The sequence below is a fragment of the Triticum aestivum genome, chromosome 7D, assembly GCF_018294505.1.
Source record: "Triticum aestivum cultivar Chinese Spring chromosome 7D, IWGSC CS RefSeq v2.1, whole genome shotgun sequence".
In the NCBI taxonomy this organism is placed as follows: Eukaryota; Viridiplantae; Streptophyta; class Magnoliopsida; order Poales; family Poaceae; genus Triticum; species Triticum aestivum.
Genome location: NC_057814.1, coordinates 362327120 through 362350238, shown reverse-complemented (window position 1 = coordinate 362350238; position 23119 = coordinate 362327120). Strand labels below are relative to the sequence as shown.

Here is a 23119-nt window from a genome sequence, read left to right as displayed (position 1 = left end):
CAGCGGTTGACATAGCGCCGATGATTCACGCTCACGTAGATACGCACACCAGAAACAGACGCACGGTCAAGGAGGGTCTGGACAACGGAAGATGGTAACAGGACGTTGTGGGGGGAGCTCGCTTTTGTGGGTCATCTACAGCCACCTCAATCTGTCCATTAGCACCGTTCAGCGAGATACCAGTGTGTCCAATACCTTCTCTTGGCCAACCGAATCTTCTGGTGTGTACTCGGCTAGTTTGACATATCAACGGTTGTGCCTCGATGATGTCAGGGCCCCATATGCATCTCGCATCTAGAAGAGTTGGGCACTTCTCAAGTGCAAGATCTTTGCTTGGTTGGCGGTCCAGCACCGTATCTAGACTTCGGACCGCCGGGCCAAGCATGGTCTACAAGATCAACCCTCGACACGTTCTTACAGGATGAAGACAATGCAGAACATATTCTGGTATGCTGCGGATATGCACGCGAGGTGTGGCACGTTTGCTTCAATGCATTAAACTTGAGCATCAGGACTCCGGACGGACAGGATACTTTCCTGGATTGGTGGATTGAGATCGGGGGAGTTTGGCTAGGGGTTTGAAGAGAGGTTTCGATACCTTAGTCATCTTAGTTGCTTGGGAGCTCTGAAAGTAACGAAACGTGTGCGTGTTTAACAGGACGCACCAACAGAGGACCCTGTTGGAGTTGGCCGACGACATCTTCAGAGTTGTAGAACAATGGAGACAAGCCGGTGTTGGAGTTGGTGGTTTACTATATTTTGTGAGAGAGAAGCTTAGAGTAGTTTGTGTGGGTTGTAATGGGTGGTGGCCGAGTGTGGATGTACGCATCTAGCTCATTCCTCGCTTGTACATTTGTCGTGGTATTCTCATGTCAGATGCCAGGGGGTGGCTTATCGTCGGTGGAGCCATGAAGACGGCGTCGGGTTCCTGAAGCGAGAGTGAGCACGAGCTCGGTAGCACACGAGATGTACCCAGGTTCGGGGCTCTCCGGAGAGAACACCCCTAGTCCTGCTATGATGACTATGATCAAGTGTATACAAGGTTGCTCATGGAGCTGTATTGCTAGAGGAGGAAGAAGGGTAGAGCTACCTCTCTTCTCCTAGCTATGGTGAGTGTGTGTGGAATGAAGGCTGAAACCTTTTCATGGGTGAAGCCTGGGGGTCTTATAGGCCGACCCCCAGGGGTACAGTGGTAATATGTCCGGGTGTAGGACCCGAACGTCAGTGTCTAGGGTCGCCGGGTTCTCCGCCGGCTGCTGGGGCCCGCCTCTGGAGGGCCCCGCCGGCTGCCAAGAATCCGGCTGACTGGTAGGGCCCGCCGCTTGCGGGCAACGCTGATTGCCTTTTGATGTAGACCCATCCTTGCTGACGAGGGCTGCGTCATGAACCATATGCCTACAGTCCCGCGTCAGGCAAGTAGATGGCCACTTGGTCAGCGCGCACTGTAGCCACGCTTCTCCAGGATTCGGGGGGGGAGCAGGTGGCGCCGTAGCTAGGCTCCATCTTGTCGTAGTGGGTGAGTGCAGACTCCGTGGGAAAGGACGGGCCGGCTGCTGGAAGCCGACCCGCTCCCCAAGCCGTCTTCTGGGGGTGCCCCGTCTTCTGGAATCCGGCCACGTGGTCCTAGCCAGCCTAGGAAGCCGGGCGTGCGGCCAGTCGGCATGAGGGGCTTTGGCTAGCCTCGATGTCTTGAAACGTCATTGAGTGGATGAGGCTACCCGGGGTCCATCCCCCCGACAACATTGATTCTCTATCTTCTATAAAAATATGGTACGCTTTTGGTATGCTCTCAAAAAAAATGCACCTAACGATGAGCAAGGGCCATACCGAGTCGTGCTGAAAACTGACTACCAGGCAGTCTATGATGCATGGCACCAACATGATCGCTCGGTGGGAGGGAGTATCTTCAGGGAGAAGCGCACCTATCTTCCGAACTTGCAGGGATTTGAGATTCATTGGACTGGTCGTGATGCAAACGTTGCTGCCCATACTTGTGCCAAAGAGTCTTTGGCGATCCACACTAGTTCTATTATTTTTCCTGTAATTCCTGATTTTCTGCTTGACATTGTACAATCAGACTTAGTCCACCAAAATGAATAAAATGCCTTGAGGGCGGTTCTCAAAAAAAAATGACATGGCTACATAAATTTTTTTGCAGGAAGAAAATGCTACTGCTCCCACCGTTCGGAATTACTTGTCACAAAAATGGATGTATCTACAACTAAAATACATCTAGATACATTCATTTTTTGAACGAGTAATTCCGAACAGAGGGAGTACATATTAACACAAAATGCTACAACTGCACCACATGGTAACATTCCTCAGTATGGCCACTGAACCACACGAAACGTTACTTTAGACTGATGGACTTGATTACGGACGAGTTGACCTGCTCTGGGCTAAAAACAACTGACGTGGTCTGTTATTTTAGAACAGCCCTACTACTCACTTGTAGATACAAAAAGGGCAAAAGATAGAGGATGATGAAAAGGAAGAAAGGTCAAGGCAATGTCCGAGTCAGCCCAGCATCAAATAGGAAAGGGCAATGAAGTGCTTCTGCAGAGGCCAAATATTTCGTGAGTTAGAACAAGAGCATAGGTACACAAGGACACAAGGTTCATAGAAATGATAGTTACTGTGCAATTAGCTGCTCACATAGGTATGCAATTGACACTTCGTGAGAACAAATTCATCAGGCTGATGGCCATAATGCAAAGTTTAAAAAAATGCAAGTTTTACAATTGCCAACGAATACCAAAAGCCTACAATTTCAAAATCCTTTCACCCTAAAGCAGACTTGTTGATGGGGGCATGTGAGAATCACCATCTGTCAAAGGTGGTGTATGGAAGAGCGACAAAGAAAAGACAGTTCATCTTCTAGTCAGCTGCTAATCACATACCAGGTATATTCATAACCATAATACTCCAAGAGACTTCTTGTTGCAGTGGTATGTAAGTACCAGAACATAATCCAATAAGTGATGCAATTGAAACCAGAACACAGCTTAGCTAGAGTAAAACATCACCTGTACAAGAGGAAGAAGTGAGAACTCAACCATGAAGGACCTTTAATGGATCTAACTGCCCACTACAGTAGCTGGAAGGAACAGCGGAGAGCCCAAGCCTTCCTTTCCACTCTTCACCAGGCTTGAGGCTAATTGGCTTCTCAACGGCTGCAGGCTCCACACAAAGCATGTGCTTGTATTCTGAATCCCCAAAATCTTGCATAGCTTTTGCCTTCTTATCCCAAGGGTTCCAAACAACTAGAGAACAGGTAATGATGAAGATGAAAGTAATTTGCAGCAATAGATTTCATTAAATTCAACATAAACAGGTTTTCCATTAAATCAAGCTTACCAGCATCTGGAAGTCCTTCTTTTGTCACGACGAATGTTCTTCTCATGTCATGATCAATAATTGCAACTTTCGAGGGTGCAGCAAGATATACCTTATCAACCTTTATGACAAATCAATTACAGGTAGGAAGCATGAGATATCAAGTATTTACATTGATAGTTACTCTCTCCTTTCCGGTTTATAGGGCTCAACTCAAAAATCTCACCAACCAAGATAGATGATGAGTGGTGGAGTAATTTTCGTAGTTTGCAGAAGTACTCAATTAATGCGCTCGTTTTCCTCAAATAATTATGTTTACCAATGCATTAATTGCAATGCATGCATGCATGACCAATAAATAACTAACAACTTCTACATGCATGGGTGATTTTTCTTCTAATCCTCACATGCAGTGATTTAATGCACCTCGATATCTGAGCGTGTGATGGGAAGCAATAGAAATGAGACTTATAAAACGGTAAAACGAAAGTTTTTATATAAGCCCTGTAAACCGAAAAGGAGGTAGTAGATATTTAACATGAAGTAATACACCTACTTCTGATTCAAATACAATAGCATCTCCTTGCTCTGTGAAACGCTCCTTTCCCTTCATGTTGTCAAGGTAGTCCATTGTTTCCAGCCCTTCGACACGTACTTCACTACAGGGTTTATAACAAGTGAGAATACTTGCAGTGGCAGTCTCAAATATTATTATCAATGAGAAACAAAGGCAAAAGAATAAAGAATTCAGCACTTCCAGCAATTGCAGTAACTCGACGGCAAGCTTGTAAAAACGTCTTATATTGTGGGACGGAGGGAGTATTTCTAATTAGCACAATCACTAGAATGACCACACAAGAATATATCAGTATTATCTTTTCTTCAATTTAGTATTAATATGGAAAAGCATGCACCGAACATAGTTATGCTGCTCGTAGTGGGGAGTATCATACACTGTGATGCGAGTCTATGATACTATCCTCATAGTGCATAGTACTCCCTCCATCCAGGTGCATAGGGCGCCTAAGAGAATCCAAATTTTCCAAGAGTATTAGTCGTGTAAACAGTTAATATCCTCGTTCCTCTCGCACGCCTCCTTCGGAACCCCGTGTACGCGAGCCGCTGCGTGTGGTTATGGCATGCAGCTAGATTAGTGTGTGCCATTATTGCATGCAGCCACTAAGGGCAGTCTCAATGCACTATATCTTAGAGCAAGTATGATGACACTGCAACAACATATAGCCAGCAGCCAGCTATACAATAACCATGCTCCATGATACCCAAGAGGAACGATATGTCCGAGCAAACATATGCCGCTCCGATCCCAAGAGGTTGGCTGACATAACTCGCCCGACTCCCCTTATACGCGGAGGGTGCTCCTACTGCCCACCACCGTCGACCAAGCAACCAGCCCAACGCGGATGCACCACCAATGACTCCACACTTATGAGATCGCTGCCAGCTCCAGATCAACCACATCACCACTAACCCCATGCTCCCAACACAATACTTGGCTCCAAGGCAATGCTTCCAACAAAGTAATGACACCCTAGGCGCCACCATTAGACACAGCTTTCACCGAAAGACAAGAATTTGAAGTTGAGAGAGATGCCTCGCCACCAGCCCAGACTGAAGTTGAGCATGGCTTTCGCCAGGAGAGCCAAGCACCTATGCTGGGGACGTCTCTAACTCACCACCACCGAACTGGAGCAAGCAGATGCTACATGCCACACCACAAAAATCTTGCCAAAGCGCCACCGGCAGTGCAAGCCGAAGAGCATCCCGAAGACCCTACCCAGACCAACACCACCGCAGCCCACCAGCCTGACGGAGAGTCACCACATACCGCTTCCAAGACAGTCACAACATCCTTCCAGGCCTCCGGCAGCCAAAGCTCCAGATCCGGCCGCTCCAAGCCAGAGGCCACCAGCCGGGGGAAGACGCTGAAGCGGCACGTCTATCGACGTAACAAAAACCGAGGTACCCCAAGCATACGCGGGCCCCATCAAAAAATCCATGGACTGGCAATACGGAAGAGGGAGCAACACATTTTTTACCGAGAGAGAGAAGCCACACGAGAGGCACACAGATCCTTGAGTTAATTTACCGGCCGATAAATTCCACATTTAATCAAGGCGGAAGCTCTAAAAACGTCAACCATGAGGTCACAAGGTTGGTGCTCGGAGCCCCAAACACTGGCCACTCGGTGTACGTGTCATGCATGCAGACAACACCCACCGCGGACACAGAACCTCGCCACCGACCGGCATTTAATGCCTATGCAGGATACTTGGTGTAGCCTACCGCGGGTCTACCGCCATTGTCACGGTGTACAGGCCATTGTCACGGTGTACAGGCCGGGCTGGAACCACTGGTCGATAAGGTGCAAGCCTTATCGGTCAGGTGAGGGAAACAGAGCAAACAACCTTTTGACCAAGTGAACCGGTGCCTCGTGTCATATCATGCAGGACGATGACAAGCACGAACCAACCATCTACCAGGAGCACTCGAGTGTTTGACATGCTGCGGTGTCAGCTTATCAACTATGAAGACCAAAGACAAATTGCACATGCGCAGGCGCCTACTTCTACTTGTATCCGTTCACACGTAATCCACCGGCTATTTGTGGTGCCCCCAGGCCTAAATAAGGGGAGTACCGTGGCCATTTCAAGACAAGCAAGAATACATACACCAGCTAGTACTACTTCACTCATCCCACACAACACGAGGAGGTAGTTCATCTCGTTTAGAGAAATTGAGATAGGAGTGCTCATGCACTCAAGTTAGCACCCCTTTTTTAACACAACAACACTTGTAATCCCTCTCATTTTCATATCAATGAACAAGAGGTAGGATTGTACACTATCAATGGCGGCCTGAACCTGTATAAAAATCCTTCGTGTCTTTTGTGATCTTTTCTGAAGGAAACAGAGCATTCTAGGCCCTAGTCGAACACAAAAATACAGGGTATCCTTGATCCCTAATGTCTTGAGTTGACACTTCAACGGCATCCCCGGCACCTCGCATAGCGGTCGAGGCCAACAGGCACCGCTGAGCTCCACAGCCACGACCAAGCCGCCGTTGGGCAGCCAACCTCAGGGGCATCAAATCCGAGTGGGGGATCCGCCACGGCAGCCGCTTGAGCAACCGCCTGCATCCATCGCAGGTCGCGACGCCACTTGGGCGCGCCATGCACAGCCGACGCACACCACTAGCGCTACCTTATTTTACTTGCTCTAAGAGCATCTCCAATACCTGGATAGTAGTGCAGACAACATAGTGAAGTACAAGATGGCGAAGAAGGCCGAAAAGCGAGCTCTCAGTGAAGCAAGGGGTCGGGCGTATGAGGACCTCTACCAACGGTTAGGCACGAAGGAAGGCGAAAGGGACATCTATAAGATGGCCAAGAACCGAGAGAGGAAGACGAGGGATATTGGCCAAGTCAAATGCATCAAGGATGGAGCAGACTAACTCCCGGTGAAGGACGAGGAGATCAAGCATAGATGGCGGGAGTACTTCGACACGTTGTTCAATGGGGAGAATGAGAGTTCTACCATTGAACTGGACGACTCCTTTGATGAGACCAGCATGCGTTTTGTGCGGCAAATCCAGGAGTCTGAGGTCAAGGAGGCTTTAAAAAGGATGAAAGGAGGCAAGGCGATGGGCCCTGATTGTATCCCCATTGAGGTGTGGAAAGGCCTCAAGGACAGCGATAGTATGGCTAACCAAGCTTTTCAACCTCATTTTTTGGGCAAACAAGATACCAGCAGAATGGAGACGGAGTATATCAGTACCGATCTTCAAGAACAAGGGGGATGTTCAGAGTTGTACTAATTACCGTGGAATTAAGCTGATGAGCCATACAATGAAGCTATGGGAGAGAGTCATTGAGCACCGCATAAGAAGAATGACAAGACCAAAAATCGGTTTGGTTTCATGCCTGGGAGGTCGACCATGGAAGCCATTTTCTTGGTGTGACAACTTATGGAGAGATACAGGCAGCAAAAGATGGACTTGCATATGGTGTTCATTGACTTGGAGAAGGCATAGATACCGCGGAATGTCATGTGGTGGGCCTTGGAGAAACACAAAGTCCCAGCAAAGTACATTACCCTCATCAAGGACATGTATGATAATGTTGTGACAAGTGTTCGAACAAGTGATGTCAACACTGATGACTTCCCGATTAAGATAGGACTGCATCAGGGTCAGCTTTGAGCCATTATCTTTTTGCCTTGGTGATGGATGAGGTCGCAAGGGATATACAAGGAGATATCCCATGGTGTATGCTCTTTGCGGATGATGTGGTGCTAGTTGACGATAGTCAGATGGGGGTAAATAGGAAGTTTTATGGAGACAAACCTTGGAATCGAAAGGGTTTAGGCTTAGTAGAACTAAAACGGAGTACATGATGTGCGGTTTCAGTACTACTAGGTGTGAGGAGGTTAGCCTTGATGGGCAGGTGGTGCCTCAGAAGGACACCTTTCGATATTTGGGGTCAATGCTGTAGGAGGATGGAGGTATTGATGAAGATGTGAACCATCGAATCAAAGCCGGATGGATGAAGTGGCGTCAAGTTTCTGGCATTCTCTGTGACAAGAGAGTGCCACAAAAGCTAAAAGGCAAGTTCTACAGGACAGCGGTTCGACCCGCAATGTTGTATGGCACTGAGTGTTGGCCGCCCAAAAGGCGACATGTTCAACAATTAGGTGTGGCGGAGATGCGTATGTTGAGATGGATGTGTGGCCACACGAGGAAGGATCGAGTCCGGAATGATGATATACGAGATAGAGTTGGGGTAGCATCAATTGAAGAGAAGCTTGTCCAACATCGTCTGAGATGGTTTGGGCATATTCAGTGCAGGCCTCCAGAAGCTCCAGTGCATAGCGGATGGTTAAAGCGTGCGGCGAATGCCAAGAGAGGTCGAGGTAGACCGAATTTGACATAGGAGTCCGTTAAGAGAGACCTGAAGGATTGGAGTATCACCAAAGAACTAGCTATGGACAGGGTGCGTGGAAGCTTGCTATCCATGTGCCAGAGCCATGAGTTGGTCACGAGATCTTATGGGTTTCACCTTTAGCCTACCCCAACTTGTTTGGGACTAACAGCGTGTTTGGCAGCTTGAGGGATTGGGCATGGGAGTTTACGAGGGGGAGTTTCTGAAGAAATTAGACTTGGGAAGTAGATTATTAGTCCCATTCCCATGTTTGGTGTGTGGTAGTAATTATCGGTGGGAATTCTATAGGAAGTTACAGGACTGTGAATTGTTGACGACACAGGAGTTTGGATAAGAAAAATGAGCGCTTCATCAGCCGTTAAACAACAAGACGTGAGCGAACAGTTTTTTCTTTTTACGTCAATTCCCACTCCCACGCTTAATTACCTGGTCCTCCCAGGGAAGAGATTCAAGGGAGTTGGACCTCTTAATTCCCCTTCCTCTTCCCATTCTAACTCCCATGTACCTGAGCCAATCAAGGGAATTTAACTCCCATAGACCTTAAACTCCCATTCCCCATCGGCAACTCCCTCCAAACAAACACGTTGTAAAGGCTTTGTTGTTGTTGTTGTTTTTTAAGAGCATCTCCAATAACTTGTTGGTTAGTTTGTTGGTCAATATATCCATGTCATCAACCAACAATGCATCATACACGTACTCCAATGGTTGTACTCCCTTCGTCTTTGAGAACAAGGCCACTTCGTTTTTTGTGTCAAACTTTTGACTCATAATTTTGGTCAACAAAATATGAGTTATATGTCATAAAAAATACTCCCTCCATTCCATAATGTAGTGAATATAGATATTCTGGTAAGTCAAACTTTACAAACTTTGACCAAGTTTATAGAGAAAATTATTTGCATCTAGAATACTAAATATATACAATATGAAAATACGTCTTGTGATGTATCTAATGCCATGTATTTGGTATCCCAGATGTGTAAGTTTTTCTCCACGTTAAAGTTTGTAAAGTTTGACTTCTCAAAAAATCTATACGCATCATCAGAAAGTTCACTAAGATGTGCAGCCAACGGCATACTTTTTGTGGCATATAACTCTCATTTTATTGGTAAAATTAATGGACAAAGTTAGAACAAAAATATGAAGTGGCCTTGTATTCAAAGACGAAGGGAGTATGTAAGGTTGACCAATAGGAGGTGAGCGAATATGGAAGCTTGCTCTCTTTCTTTACCTTGTAGTTTGTGCACACGGTGTTGGTTCATTTTCATTCAACCTCACACTCTCTTCATTCATTACTTGACACGTCATCAAAGATGCTTACTTGGCAATTTTACCGACAAGCATCTTACAGCTGAGCACACATCCAGCAAAGGGGAACCGAGGAAAGAGAGAACACTGAGCACACATCCAGCAAAGGGGAACCGAGGAAAGAGAGAACACGCATGTCAGGAGCCTTTCAAGCGCACACAGAGCTAGCTTGCTAGCTGGCCCAATAAACCCGGATGAAGGGACTAGTACTATACTACATCCCAAATTTATACGGCATAAACCAAGACTGAGCGAGTGAATATAGTTGCATACATGCGCATGACTATTAAAGCAGTGCACAATTGTACAAAACCAAATTCTGAATTTCCAACAAGATGTCAAAAAATGGAGCAGTCGATTAAAAAAATAATGCAGACAACAAAGCGAAAAAACATAAGCGACCTTACCTTATGTCAGAAACAGAGAAGTATGTGTGAAATGCAAATGTATAAGAAAAAGGTCTTCCATCAGTGTTGGTATTCCTGATTCGAGACGTGAGACTCAAATCTCCACCAGCACCAAGAGCAATTCTCAAGCGAAACTCGAAACTGTTAATGTTGAATAAGCCAAGAGCAGAGTCAGAAATGTATGTATACATCATCACATGCATAAAAGAGATAATTGTGCCTATTCATGGTTTAAGCATCTAACAAAAACCTGTGTGGCCACATCTTTAAATCATCTTCACTAGGCTTCAGAATAAGATCAACAAAAGCTTTAATTGCAGGATTTACTGGTAAAGGGGGTGGATTATCATCAATAGCCCAAAGCCGATTTCTTGCAAATCCATGTTGCTCAAGATTTCCCTGAGTTCCAAACTGCATCAACATGGTAGTTCTCAGTGATAGGCAGAAAATAATTTTAACATGACCAGGTCATCATGGATGAAGGTTGCATACCTGGGGAAAGCAAATAGGTATCCCACCACGAAACGGTTTTGGAGGCTTGATGGCCTGCAAAAGAAAATTTTACTTTCAGAAACTGAGGCATTAACCTGGCCTGGATGTATAAGTACACATATGACAAGCATTGCAGTGCAATATATATCACGATTAGCACTTGAGCTATAAAGAACTAGAATTATCTGATTGAAACCCAATGGTAAAATCAGAAGCAATCATGAAAAAAGTTAAAAATGCAGAGATGAGGCGGATCTATTATGCAAAAATTAGAATCATACTGCATCAGGCAGTGATAGGGACATAGCAAGAATGTTCAACAAAATAATTCAGAGGAGCAAGGACGACCTCCAAACAAACTGAGCATGTTCTCATCTAAAACATGCACCCATGTACCCATACAACGATTGACCCATGATACACATGGCCAAAGACAGGATTATCTACCTTGCTGCTGACAAAAAGCAACTCCTCGCCATGGTCATTCTTCCATGAAGTTACTTGACCTCCAAAAAGACGGATCTGCGAATACAGAATACTTTAGTGATACTCATCATTACATCATGCGGTTTCACAATATAACAAACTGAAAGTCCAACGCATGGAAGACAACATGATATTACTTCCAAAAACAAATGGGGTGAGGACGAAGAAATGAAGACGAAGGGAGAGGACTAGAGGCTCTCCTAGTTAGCATCAAAAAAGCACGGACACACCAGAAAATGCCAGTTTGCTGTCCTGATACGGCAGGATACGGGGGCACGGCGGGATATGTGAATCCAGCAGTATCCCCTGATTTTTGATTTCAAAAATAGAAAGAAAAAAGCAGGGATACAGCGGGATACGTAAGTGACACATTTGGGACACGGCCTGGCCCAAAAACAGCCTCGGTCCAATACACCCGATCTTGCAGGGTCGCACGCACGCTCTCCACATAAGAACGAGATGCTCCCAGCCTCCTAGGCAGCAGTGAACATGCCGCCGCCTCCTGGACCGAAGCCGCCGCCACCGCCGGCAACGCCTGGACTCGACCGGCGGCCGCTACCCCCAGCAGCATTAGCCTCTCCTCGCAGGTAACCCCAATCGCGAAGTCCCCAAACCCAGCAGACTCTCCGCAGTTTCTCATCTCTTTTATTCTGATTTCTTCCATTAAGCTATTGGATGCTGCTTGCTGCTCTTTGAATGCTTGTGCTGCTGCTGTTTGCTACCCATGTTGTGCTGCTCTTTGAATGCTTGTGCTGCTGGCCTGCTGCTGCTCATTCGAATAGTCGAATACTTGTGCTGCTGTTGAATCTTGAATGATGAATGCCTGGATGCTTTGCTGCTTGGCTGCTTGGAGTGAGGCCTCATCTTCTTCAAATAACAAAGATGTAGCAACCTGTGACAAAATTCCACACCCTGCCTTTGAGCAACTTTGCAAGGAAGACAGAGCAGCCCAACAACTCATTGAACATGGTGCAACTAGGCATACAATTCCTCTACCTCACTTTGCTGGTTCTGCTCCAACAAGAAAATGAAAGCAAACAGCTATTGGAGAGAGTTTTAGTGCTGAGATCCGACAACAAGCTGATGCTCGTATTGCTAGAATGTTTTTCACCTACAATGCTCAGACTTGAACATGCTTGCTGATTTTTATCAGCCCCAATGACGACCATGAAGTTATAGAAATGGGAAACAAATGCTCCGGAAAGTTTTATCCAGAACAAGATGACCTCGAAACTATCAAGAATTTGCTGATTTTGCTCTTTTCATGAATGCCTTTGAAAATCCAGATTCTGTTGAAGATAGAGCTGATTTTGAACCTAAGCAATGATGGGGCACTCATGGAGTAAACACAAGACTGTTAAAAAATTTAGCATTGAAAGTACTTGAGCAACCAACTCTGCCTATGTTGTCTCAACATAGCCGGTCCCAAGCCCGGGTAAAGGAGGAGGGTTGTGATAGGCTTGGCGAACCAACGTCAAAACTCAGCCACTCATATGGAGATGAAACCCAAAAGATTTTCGTTGGGGCGTAACCCTCTCAGCGACGCGCCACATCGGAACCCCGGCGTGGTGGAAAATGAGCAAGGGTCTTCGCATTTGACTCGATGAGTGCTAAGGTAAGGAAGCTAACCGAGCCTAGGAGGATCCACTTAGGTAGCTGGAACATAGGGTCGCTGACAGGTAAGCTTCGGGAGCTAGTTGATACAATGGTGAGGAGAGATGTTGATATCCTTTGCTTCCAAGAAACCAAATGGAGGGGGCAGATGGCGAAGGAGGTGGAGGATACCGGCTTCAAGCTATGGTACACGAGGACAGCTGCAAACAGAAATAGAGTAGGCATCTTAGTCAACAAGAGCCTCAAGTATGGAGTGGTAGACGTCAAGAGACGTGGGGACCGGATTATACTGGTCAAGCTGGTAGTTGGGACCTGTTCTCAATGTTATCAGCGCATATGCCCCACAAGTAGGCCACAACGAGAACACCAAGAGGAAGTTCTAGGAAGGCCTGGAGGACATGGTTAGGAGTGTACCGATTGGCGAGAAGCTCTTCATAAGAGGAGACCTCAATGGCCATGTGGGTACATCTAACACAGGTTTTGAAGGGGTGAATGGGGGCTTTGGCTATGGTATCAGGAATAAAGGAGGAGAAAATGTCCTAACTTTGCTTTAGCCTACGAATGACCGTAGCTAACACCCTTTTTAAAAAGAGAGAATCAAATCTAGTAACTTCTAGTATTGGTCAACACAATAGCCAGATTGATTTCATCCTCTCGAGAAGAAGACAGGCGTGCGTGCCTTGGCTGTAAGGTGATACCTCGAGAGAGTGTTATCCCTCAGCATAAGATTGTGCTTGCTGACTTCCGCTTTCGAATTCGTGTCTAGCGGGATAAGCATGCCAAAAGTCGCAAGTGGTGGAAGCTCAAGGAGGAGGTAGCTCAGGCGTTCAAGGAGAGGGTCATTAAGGAGGGCCCTTGGGAGGAAGGAGGTGATGCGAACAATATGTGCATGAAGATGGTGACTTGCATTCGTAGAGCGAAGCTAAAGATACCTTGTGGTGGAATGATGTCCAAAAGGCTATTAAGGAGAAGATTGTTTCATACGCTTTTACCTGGATAGGGGTGCAGACAACATAGAGAAGTACAGGATGGCAAAGAAGGCCGCAAAGCAAGCTATGAGTGAAGCAAGGGGTCGGGCGTATGAGGACCTCTACCGGTGGTTAGACACAACGGAAGGCGAAAGGGACATCTATAAGATGGCCAAGATCCAAGAGAGGAAGACAAGGGATGTTAGACCAAGTCAAATGCATCAAGGATAGAGCAGACCAGCTCCTGGTGAAGGACAAGGAGATTAAGCATAAACGACGGGAGTATTTCGACAAGTTATTCAATGGGGAGAATGAGAACTCTACCATTGAATTGACGACTCCTTTGATGACACCAGCAGGCATTTTGAGCGGCAAATTCAGGAGTCCGAGGTCAAGGAGGCTTTAAAAAGGACGAAAGGAGGCAAGACAATGGGCCCTGATTGTATCCCCCATTGAGATGTGGAGAGGCCTCGGGGACATAGCGATAGTATGGCTAACCAAGCTTCCCAGCCTCATTTTTCAGGCAAATAAGATGCCGAAAGAATTGAGACGGAGTATATTAGTACCAATCTTCAAGAACAAGGGGGATGTTTAGAGTTGTACTAATTACCGTGGAGTTAAGTTGATGAGCCATACAACAAAGCTATGGGAGAGAGTCATTGAGCACCGCTTAAGAAGAATGACAAGTGTGACCAAAAATCAGTTTGGTTTCATGCCTGGGAGGTCGAGCATGGAAGCCATTTTCTTGGTACAACTTATGGAGAGATACAAGGAGCAAAAGAAGGACCTGCATATGGTGTTGATTGACTTGGAGAAGGCCTATGATAAAATACCGCAGAATGTCATGTGGTGGGCCTTAGAGAAACACAAAGTCCCAGCAAAGTACATTACACTCATCAAGGAGATGTACGACAATGTTGTGACAATTGTTCAAACAAGTGATGGCGACACTTATGACTTCCCAATTAAAATAGGACTGCACCAGGGGTCAACTTTGAGCTCTTTTTTTATTGTTCTGGTGATGGACGAGGTCACAAGGGATATACAAGGAGATATCCCATGGTGTATGCTCTTTGTGGATGATGTGGTGCTAGTCGATGATAGTCGAATGGGGGTCAATAGGAAGTTATGGAGACAAGCCTTGGAATCAAAAGGTTTTAGACTTTGAAGAACTAAACCGAGTACATGAGTGTGTGATTTCAGTACTACTGGGTACAAGGAGATTAGCCTTAATGGGCAGGTGGTGCCTGAGAAGGACACCTTTCGATTTTTTGGGTCAATGTTGCAGAAGGACAGGGATATCGATGAAGATGTGAACCATCGAATCAAAGTCGATTGGATGAAGTGGCACCAAGCTTCTAGCATTCTCTGTGACAAGAGATTGCCACAAAAGCTAAAAGACAAGTTCTATAGGACGGCGATTCGACCCGCAATGTTGTATGGCGCCGAGTGTTGGGCAACTAAGAGGCAACATGTTCAACAGTTAGGTGTGGCGGAGATGCGCATGTTGAGATGGATGTGTTGCCACACAACAAAGGACTGAGTCCGGAATGATGATATACAAGATAGAGTTGGGGTAGCACTGATTGAAGAGAACCTTTGTCCAACATCGTCTGAGATGGTTTGAGAATATTCAGCGCATGCCTCCAGAAGCTGTAGTGCATAGCGAACGGTTAAAACGTGCTAATAATGTCAAGAGAGGTCAGGGTAGACCTAACTTGACATGGGAGGAGTCCGTAAAGAGAGATCTGAAGTACTGGAGTATCACCAAAGAACTAGCCATAGACAGGAGTGCGTGGAAGCTTGCTATCCATGTGCCAGAACCATGAGTTGGTCGCGAGAACTTATCATTTCACCTCTACCCTACCCCGACTTATTTGGGACTAAAGGCTTTATTGTTGTTGTTGTAAAGTACTTGAGCAGCCTGCGTCTTCCTCTTGTTGTGAGAGGAATTGGACCACGGATGGTTTCATCCATAGCGCTGCAAGAAACAAGCTAGCTCCTGCCCGAGGTAATGATTTGGTGTCACCGCCTGCTTTCAAGGAATTCTCGAAAATATCAAACTGGGCCAAGTCGAATGTGGGACATTGGGGGAGATGGACTTGTGACTTTTGCTCGTGTTGGCATGCTTGAAGGTGCAGATCTTTCACTTGATGAACTACAATTGGAAGAGGAAATAATTGATTCTCTCACTTGAGTCTTGACCTTCATTCATTCACTCCTTTAGGCTTCAGCCATGAGACCATCAGCTTATTTAATTTATGTTGGCATGCTTGAAGGTGCAGATCTTTCACTTGATGAACTAGAATTGGAAGAGGAAATAATTGATTCTCTCACTTGAGTCTTGACCTTCAGTCATTCACTCCTTTAGGCTTCAGCCATGAGACCATCAGCCTATTTAATTTATGTTTCTAGATGTTATGTAATGTACTTCTGAACTGCCTATTTGCCATTTGAACTGTTTGACTATGTGGCCATCTGAGTGTTGTTAGCTCCTATTTATCATGATCTTAGTGGGCTATGTCATGTTGTCAATTTGTCATGGTTTGTATTTGTAATATTGTGTCATGTTGGGAGTTTGAGAATTGAAATTGCTAAGCCAGACTAAAATTGGGAGACAAATAGCATTGCAAATTGGGTAAGCAAACTTCTTTACTGTTTTCATGTTTTCGTATTCTCTTTTGATTAATGTCTTCTTTACTGTTTGATGTGTTTTGCAAGATGCTAATTGCAATGACATGGGGGGATGAGGATCAATCAAGAACTTGATAAAAGAGACACCAAATGGGGCGGTATTCTCCTACAAAGCATGGACACGGCTGGAAGTGCCGAACTGCCGTTCTGATACGGCAAGATACGGGGATACGCGAACTTTGCAGTATCCCCCGAATTTCGATTTTGAAAAAAGAACAAAACGCAGGGATATGCTGGGACACGTGCAGGATACGTTTGGGACACGGCCTGGCCCAAAACAGCCTTGGCCCAACCCAGTATACCTAACCTATTGCAGGAAGTCCCGCACGCTCTCGTCTCAAGGACGAGGTGCTCCCTCCCAGCCTCCCCGCGCCGCCAGCCTCCTGGATCAAAGCCGCCGCCTTGACTCATCGTCGCCGCCGCCGGCGGCGCCTAGATTCGACCGACGACCACTGGTGCTACCCCCAGCCTCGCAGGTAACCCAGCAGCCTCTCCCCTCTCCTCCTTCCTCAACCTCTTCCTCTTTTATCCCTCTTCCTCTTTTATCCTTCAGATTTGCTTGTGCTGCTGGATGTTGCTTGCTGGCTTGCTGCTTGCTTGTGCTGCCGCTTATGCTGGTGGTGCTGCTGCTCATGCTTGCATTGTCTTCCAATTATGTCTTGTCTTCTAATCTTCTGTACTGTCTGTGTTTGATGTGTTTTGCAAGATAGATGCAGCTTGCAATGACAACATGACATGGGGGGATGAGGATCAATCAATCATCACTTGATAAAAGAGACACCAAATGGGGCACTATCCTCTATTATGATCTCTTTCTCATTAAATTTCAGTCTTAATTGTATATTGGCATATTTTTATTTTATTTTATATATACTCGCCGTATCCCCGAATGGCTGTTTTTGAAAAATGCCGTATCCCGTATCCCCGTATGCGTATCCCCGTCTTTCCGTCCCCGTGTCCGTGCTTTTTAGGTATTCTCTATTCTGACCTCTTTATCATTAATTTTTTGTCTTAACTCTACATGTACAATGGAGCACAAAACCAGCATACATCACTCGTACTAGAAGAAATTAGTTGTTTATTCTTATCCGTTGAATTATAGCACTGCTGCAAAGTTCTTATCTCTGCAAGCTCGCAAACTGGGAATTATCACTTCACAAATCCTTATGTACAACATTTATATAATCTGAAGAGTTGATTGCAGCATTTCTAAATGGTAAACGCTTGTACCCGGCGGACCGGCTGAAAGTTGCGCCAGTCGCGCACAGGCGTCACGCGTACACATCTCAAGTGGGGCCTGTCTACCGCCCTCCCTTCACCTTATCTTCTTAGAGGCTCAAACGACCACATCCACTTAATCTCATCTCATTACGCTCCCATCTCCTCTGCTCTACAGCTCAGCTCCACCTAATCTCGCGCGCCGCCGACAAGATCCTCTGCCACCGGCGACACGATGTCGGCCGGCCGTGGCCACCACCACCTTCTGTTTCTTATATCCCTGCCATGGCTGCTCCACCAAATGCCACCGCGCCGAGTTGCGCCTGCTACCGCGGTGAGCCGTGCCCATGGATGCGAGGCCGTGGAGCTGCCAGCCTGCAGCAAAGACTGTTGCATCCTCGGACCGGCGGCGATGTCCGAGGTAACGCGTTGCGACCGATGAGATGCGCTACTGGAACCGGCATGGAAATTTGCTTCAACCGGCGAGGATGATGGTGGGCGGCAACGGTGGTGGGCTGCGGTAAGTTTCTGCCTTCTTCGATTTTTGCTGGAGACACTTTCGATTTTTGCTGGAATCAGTTTCTCGATTTGCTGCAACAGGAGAGGATAGTGCTGGGTGGCCATGATGGCGGGGGTGCCATGTCTTTTGCTGCACGGGATTTTTGCTGGAACCAGCTTTTTGACCTGCTGCAATCGGTGAGGATGGTGTTGGGGCGGCTACGACGGCGACGCCATGACTTCTTTTGCTGCATTGATTTTTTTGCTGGAAACCGCTTCTTCGATTTTGCTGGAACTGAGTTTTTTGTTGAAACCATGTATGTCTTTTGCGGGAACCAAATCAATGTGTTTTGCTGGAAACACATCATTTTTGCTGGAAACACATTATTGTTTGTTGGAACCATATCGATTATTTGCTGGAACCATGTGTTTTGCTTTTCAAACTCGCGTTGCTATTTTTTGTTGCAACTGACGAGCGGCAACCCCGACAGCAACGGCGAGTGGCAAGCGGCGAACGGTGAGGAGCCAACGGAGCTTCGAGGTCGCGCGGGCAAGGTTCAATGGCGTTTGTTGTGTTTTTTTTCTGCGCATGCAAGGCAAAAGGACCGAAAGAAAGGGAAAAAGGACAAAATCTGATGGTTTGCGGCTTTTAGATCGGTCGGCTAGCAGCCGACCAGCTGGAAGGTTGGGCCGGCTTGCCGGCGCCTAGTGGTGCCCTTTCTAAATTGCAGAAGCACACTGTTCTTATCACGACCTTATTAAGCATCTCCCCATGCTAAACTACACTTTCTAGAACGAAACTAACAGATTACAAAAAAAGGCTTTCGCCCCGCTTTGTATATAAAGCAACGATCATCCATAACCTGATACATACGCATGCCACCATAATACATGCACACACCCAAGGGAGGATACATAGGCGCTGAGCACAGCAACACCACCCCAAACACTACAGGAGCCACCGGGGTCCTCAACCGTGGAGACGCCATCACAAAGAGATGAAGCCGCATATGACGAACCGTGGGCTCCAAGGCAGCGCCTTCACGAAGGTTACAACACCGGAGTGCCGCCACCGTCCGACCCAAGGATCAGAGTTTCCCCTGGAGCAACACGACGGGCCATGAGGGTCGCGACGACGCCTTCAATAAGGGAGCAAGCTACGCCGCCGCCGGTCCGTCCGAGGATAGAACAGGTTTTCACCCCGGCCAACACTCACCGCCACCGAATGCCACACCCCGGCGACCACGCCGCCCACACGACCATGGCCACCGGGCAGCACCGAGCCACGGGCTCTGCCCATGAGCACTGCGCTCCCACCACCAGGGTCGCCGCCCCGGCATCCAAGACCTTGACACCACCTCACCCGAGCCCCGCCGCTACCCCAACCAAGGATACAAGCGGAAAGGACCCGCTTTTCGCGCCCCTGGGAGGCCCCAGCACCGAGACCCAATAGGCCGGCCAAATCTGGCCTCCATCGACCAGTCCTGCGGCACCGTGCGCGAGACGAGCTCGGTCCTTCTGCCGGGCGCGAGACAGGCTCGATCCTCTGCACCGAGCGCAGACAAGCAATGGACCGCAGTTGAGAAAGGACCAACCCTTCAACGAAAGTAGCGCCTGGACGACAAGGAGAGGGATCGAAGGTCGAAACGAGCCGCCTACAAACGAGCCAACGCCGGAAAGCCAGCCACCGCTGCAGCCGACCCGCCGAGTTGCCGTGATGCCGGCTCGGCGAATGGAAGCCTCCACGCCCAGAGGACAGAGCCACCTCGCCGCCGCCGCCCACAGCCGGAGCAGCAGCCATGCCGAGCAGCTGGCCTAACCAGCACCGCCCGCGGGACACCCTGCGTCAGATCCGGACGGAGCGCGCCACCGCCAAGACCACACACCCCAAGGCGTGACCAGCACCAGCACCACCCCTCCGGCGGCCCCAGCAACGACCACGCCCGCCACCCCCGCGCCCCTTCGCAGATTGACGCCGTCACCAGATCTGTCGCGCAAACGCCACACCACCCCGGCACGAGCACTCACGCAGCCACCACAGCGAGGACGCCCACCCGCGCCACCGACACCGCCGTGCGCCTCGCAACCCCCCCCCCCCCCACACACACACACACACACACAGAGGAAAGAGGGGCCCGCCACCGCCCACGCAAGGACCGCGGGCGGCGGCGGCTAGGGTGTCGCCCTGCCGCTCGTGGGAGCGGGCGGGGCAAAGGGGATCCATAAGGAGCCAACTAACAGATTCCAAGTTGGGCAACACCAGAATCATGCAATGTACCACTAATTATCAACCGAAACGGGGATATAATCAAACGAAATCGCATAACTGAGCAGCACAAACCTCGCAAATTCACACAATACGCATGCGGATCAGTCGAATACCCATCGGATCTGCATAAATGGCACAAAATCCAGACGAATCGCGCGACAGCGAACCAACCCAAACCTAACATGCGTCGCGCCACACCGGAGGAGAGGCATGGCGAAGGGTTCTAATCAGGTACCTCCACGGAGCAGCTGCGCCTGCCACGGAGCACGACCTTGTCGAGGCCGCCGGGGGCCCTAATATACTCCAGGAAGGGCGATGAAAGCTGCGGCGGCGGCGGCGAGTGGGGTGTGGCTGCGGCCATCGCGTTACGCGCCCAAGCGACGGCGAGTGGGGTGTGGCTGCGGCCATCGCGTTACGCGCCCAAGCGACGGCGTCTAGGAACCCTAACCCTAGCCTGCGCGCTCACCCGCGGACACACAGTTTGGCGGTTTATTCTGTGGACGAAAGCGAGGCGTATCTCTGTCTCAATTTTTAATTTTTTTAACACAGTTCACACGCAAACGATCATATACACGCGCATACACTCACCCAACGCACACAAACACACCTTACCTCCGAAAGACTAAGCCGGCATGTCATCTTGAAATTTACGAAGTCACTGTAGGCACCTCGTCGTCGACAGAAACGTCTCCTCCCACTAAATGTGCATCGCCGGAAATCCTAAAATAAATTCGGGAATAAATGTGAGCACCAGGATTTGAATCCTGGTGGGCTGGGATACCACAGTCTCTTTAACCATCCAACCACAAGTTGGTTCGCTCTCTGTCTCAATTCTTGATTCGTGCCGGGAGATTGACGTTCGTCACGGACACACCAGTTTTGGGGGTTTATTTGTCATGGATTTTTGGCCGTCGGATCTTCTTCTCGGGCCGGTTTCATCCGTTCGTATTTTTACCGCAAGGGATAAAAGTCAGCGTCGCGTTGAAATCTAGTAGCCGCCTCATGCGCTCTCGCTTACCGTCGCCACGCTCTAGACCCTTCTCCTTCCGCTGGATCTCCCCATCGCAAGGCTTCGCCGTTGATGCGCTCCACCTTTCCATCTGCCACGGCTGCAACTCTCGGTCTCCTTCTCGGTGCGAGATGGCCTTGAGACGACAACGCGGGTGCAGCATGAGGAAGGAGGAGAGGCGGCATCGATGGGAGGGGAGTGGGTTTGTGACTTGCTCTTCTCCTCCCCTTTCCTTTCGGTCTTCAGTACTCCGCTCACTTATTCGTCCTGCTGTTTTGGTCTGTGTCTGGCAAGCGTTGGGGTTGTTTCCATCTAGAATCAGAGTAGCGGGTTGCGATGGCTTCACTATGCCATGACGCCGGTTAATGTTGCAGGTCACTTGTTCCTACGTCACTGCGTCAGATCTGTTGTTGAGACTCGATCAGTAGGTATGCGTATATTTTTCTAGTTCTTGGTCATCTCTACTGCTTGTTCGTGATTTTTTGTTTGATTTTGCTGCAAATTGGTTCGTTGCTTATTTGATCTATACCTTCGCCTTGTGTCCCTGCTGCTGCTCTGTGCACTAATTTATAGGTCGATCCATCTTCTCCTTCTACCCTTATTCGTCTTCCTTGCCAGGCCTAGATTCATGTTCGTATGCTAGTGAGCCACTGCTCATGCTCATGTCAAATTGGCCAATGTGTGCCTTATGTTCTTTGTTTTGTTCCTCATAGATAGGGATGCTAATTTGAAACCTTTATGCCTACTGATAGATGCTAGGACTATTATTCCCTTGGTGTGTTGGATTTTGGTGGTTTCCTAACCTTACTCGTTTATTGGTGGATTATATGTTTATACCTTTTGTTCCTTGTATTGATCTGGTAGGGCCTAGGGTTGTCATTCCTTTGTGATTCTTGGTTCGTGCGAGAGTAGGGGGCTTCTTGGGGCATTTGGATTTGTGGCCATCAGACCTCCTCCTCGGGCCGGTCTCAGTCGTTCATATTTTTAACGCAGAGGATAAAAGCTAGCGTCACGTTGAAACCTAGTAGCCGCCTCACGCGCACTCACTTTGCCGCCGCCACGCTCCAGCCTTGCTCCCGCTGCCTCTCCCCATCGCAAGGCTCCGCCGTTGTTGTGCTCTGCCTTTCCATCCGCCATAGTTGCGACGCTCTGCCTCCTCCTCGGTGTGTGATGGCCTGGATGACGACAATGCAGCATGAGGGAGGAGGCGGAGGAGAGGCGTCATCGATGTGAGGGAAGGGGCTTGTGCCTATGTTAGAGTATGTAATGGGCCTAATGGGCCTAGGCTATCAGTATAGCCCGTTAGTCTTAGAGTTAATTAGAGATAAGGGTCGCTTGCTTAGTGGTTAAGTAAGCCTTGCTTGGGAGTCAAGTAAACCTCCATATATAAATAGAGGAGATGTATCAATCTAATCAAACAAGAATTAAGAAGGAAATCCCTTTCATCTTGCCCTCTCGCACCCTCCTTCTAGCAGCGCCATAACAATTTGGTATCAGCTAGCTTCGGTCCGATCATGTCTTCACCGCTGCCCAACCCGTCTCTTCCGCTGCCGGTCACCTCGTCGCCTCCGGCGACCACCACGACCGTCGCGCCGCTCCTGCCCGCGCCGGGATCCTCCGTCGCGCCCGCCCCCGCCGTCCTCACCCCGGAGGAGGTGTTCGGGGCACTGCGGGACCTAACCCAGGCGATCCAGGAGATCCGCCTGTTCTTGGCCGGGTCCTACGGGCCGCACCCGGTTGCGCCGCCCTTCGTCGCCACCGCGTCGCCGTGGCTGCCGCGACACCAGGCGGCCTCCGCCGCGCTCGTCGGGCCGCTGCAGCTGCCATCCACCTCCACCATCGCCCCGCCCTGGCTGCAGT

The 23119-nt window shown here is 48.5% G+C and overlaps 1 protein-coding gene across 1 annotated transcript; it reads right to left on the bottom strand.

Annotated features, from left to right (window-relative positions):
- Positions 1 to 2079: 2079 nt before the first annotated feature.
- LOC123169532 (putative glucose-6-phosphate 1-epimerase) lies at positions 2080 to 20744 on the bottom strand. Its single transcript, XM_044587403.1, has 9 exons — positions 20486 to 20744; positions 10951 to 11025; positions 10504 to 10557; positions 10262 to 10422; positions 10012 to 10152; positions 3896 to 3998; positions 3361 to 3460; positions 3030 to 3266; positions 2080 to 2559 (listed from the first exon to the last, which is right to left on the bottom strand). The coding sequence occupies exons 1-8, from the start codon at positions 20609 to 20611 to the stop codon at positions 3055 to 3057; spliced, it is 972 nt and encodes a 323-aa protein (XP_044443338.1). The 5' UTR covers positions 20612 to 20744; the 3' UTR covers positions 2080 to 2559; positions 3030 to 3054.
- Between the last annotated feature and the right edge of the window lie 2375 nt (positions 20745 to 23119).

Coding starts and splice junctions, on each gene's coding strand:
- LOC123169532 (XM_044587403.1), bottom strand. CDS start 20,611: ATGGCCGCAGCCACACCCCACTCGCCGCCGCCGCCGCAGCTTTCATCG. Junction 10,423..10,503: donor TACCTATTTGCTTTCCCCAG/GTATGCAACCTT, acceptor ATGTTGATGCAG/TTTGGAACTCAGGGAAATCT. Junction 3,267..3,360: donor AGAAGGACTTCCAGATGCTG/GTAAGCTTGATT, acceptor CCTGTTCTCTAG/TTGTTTGGAACCCTTGGGAT.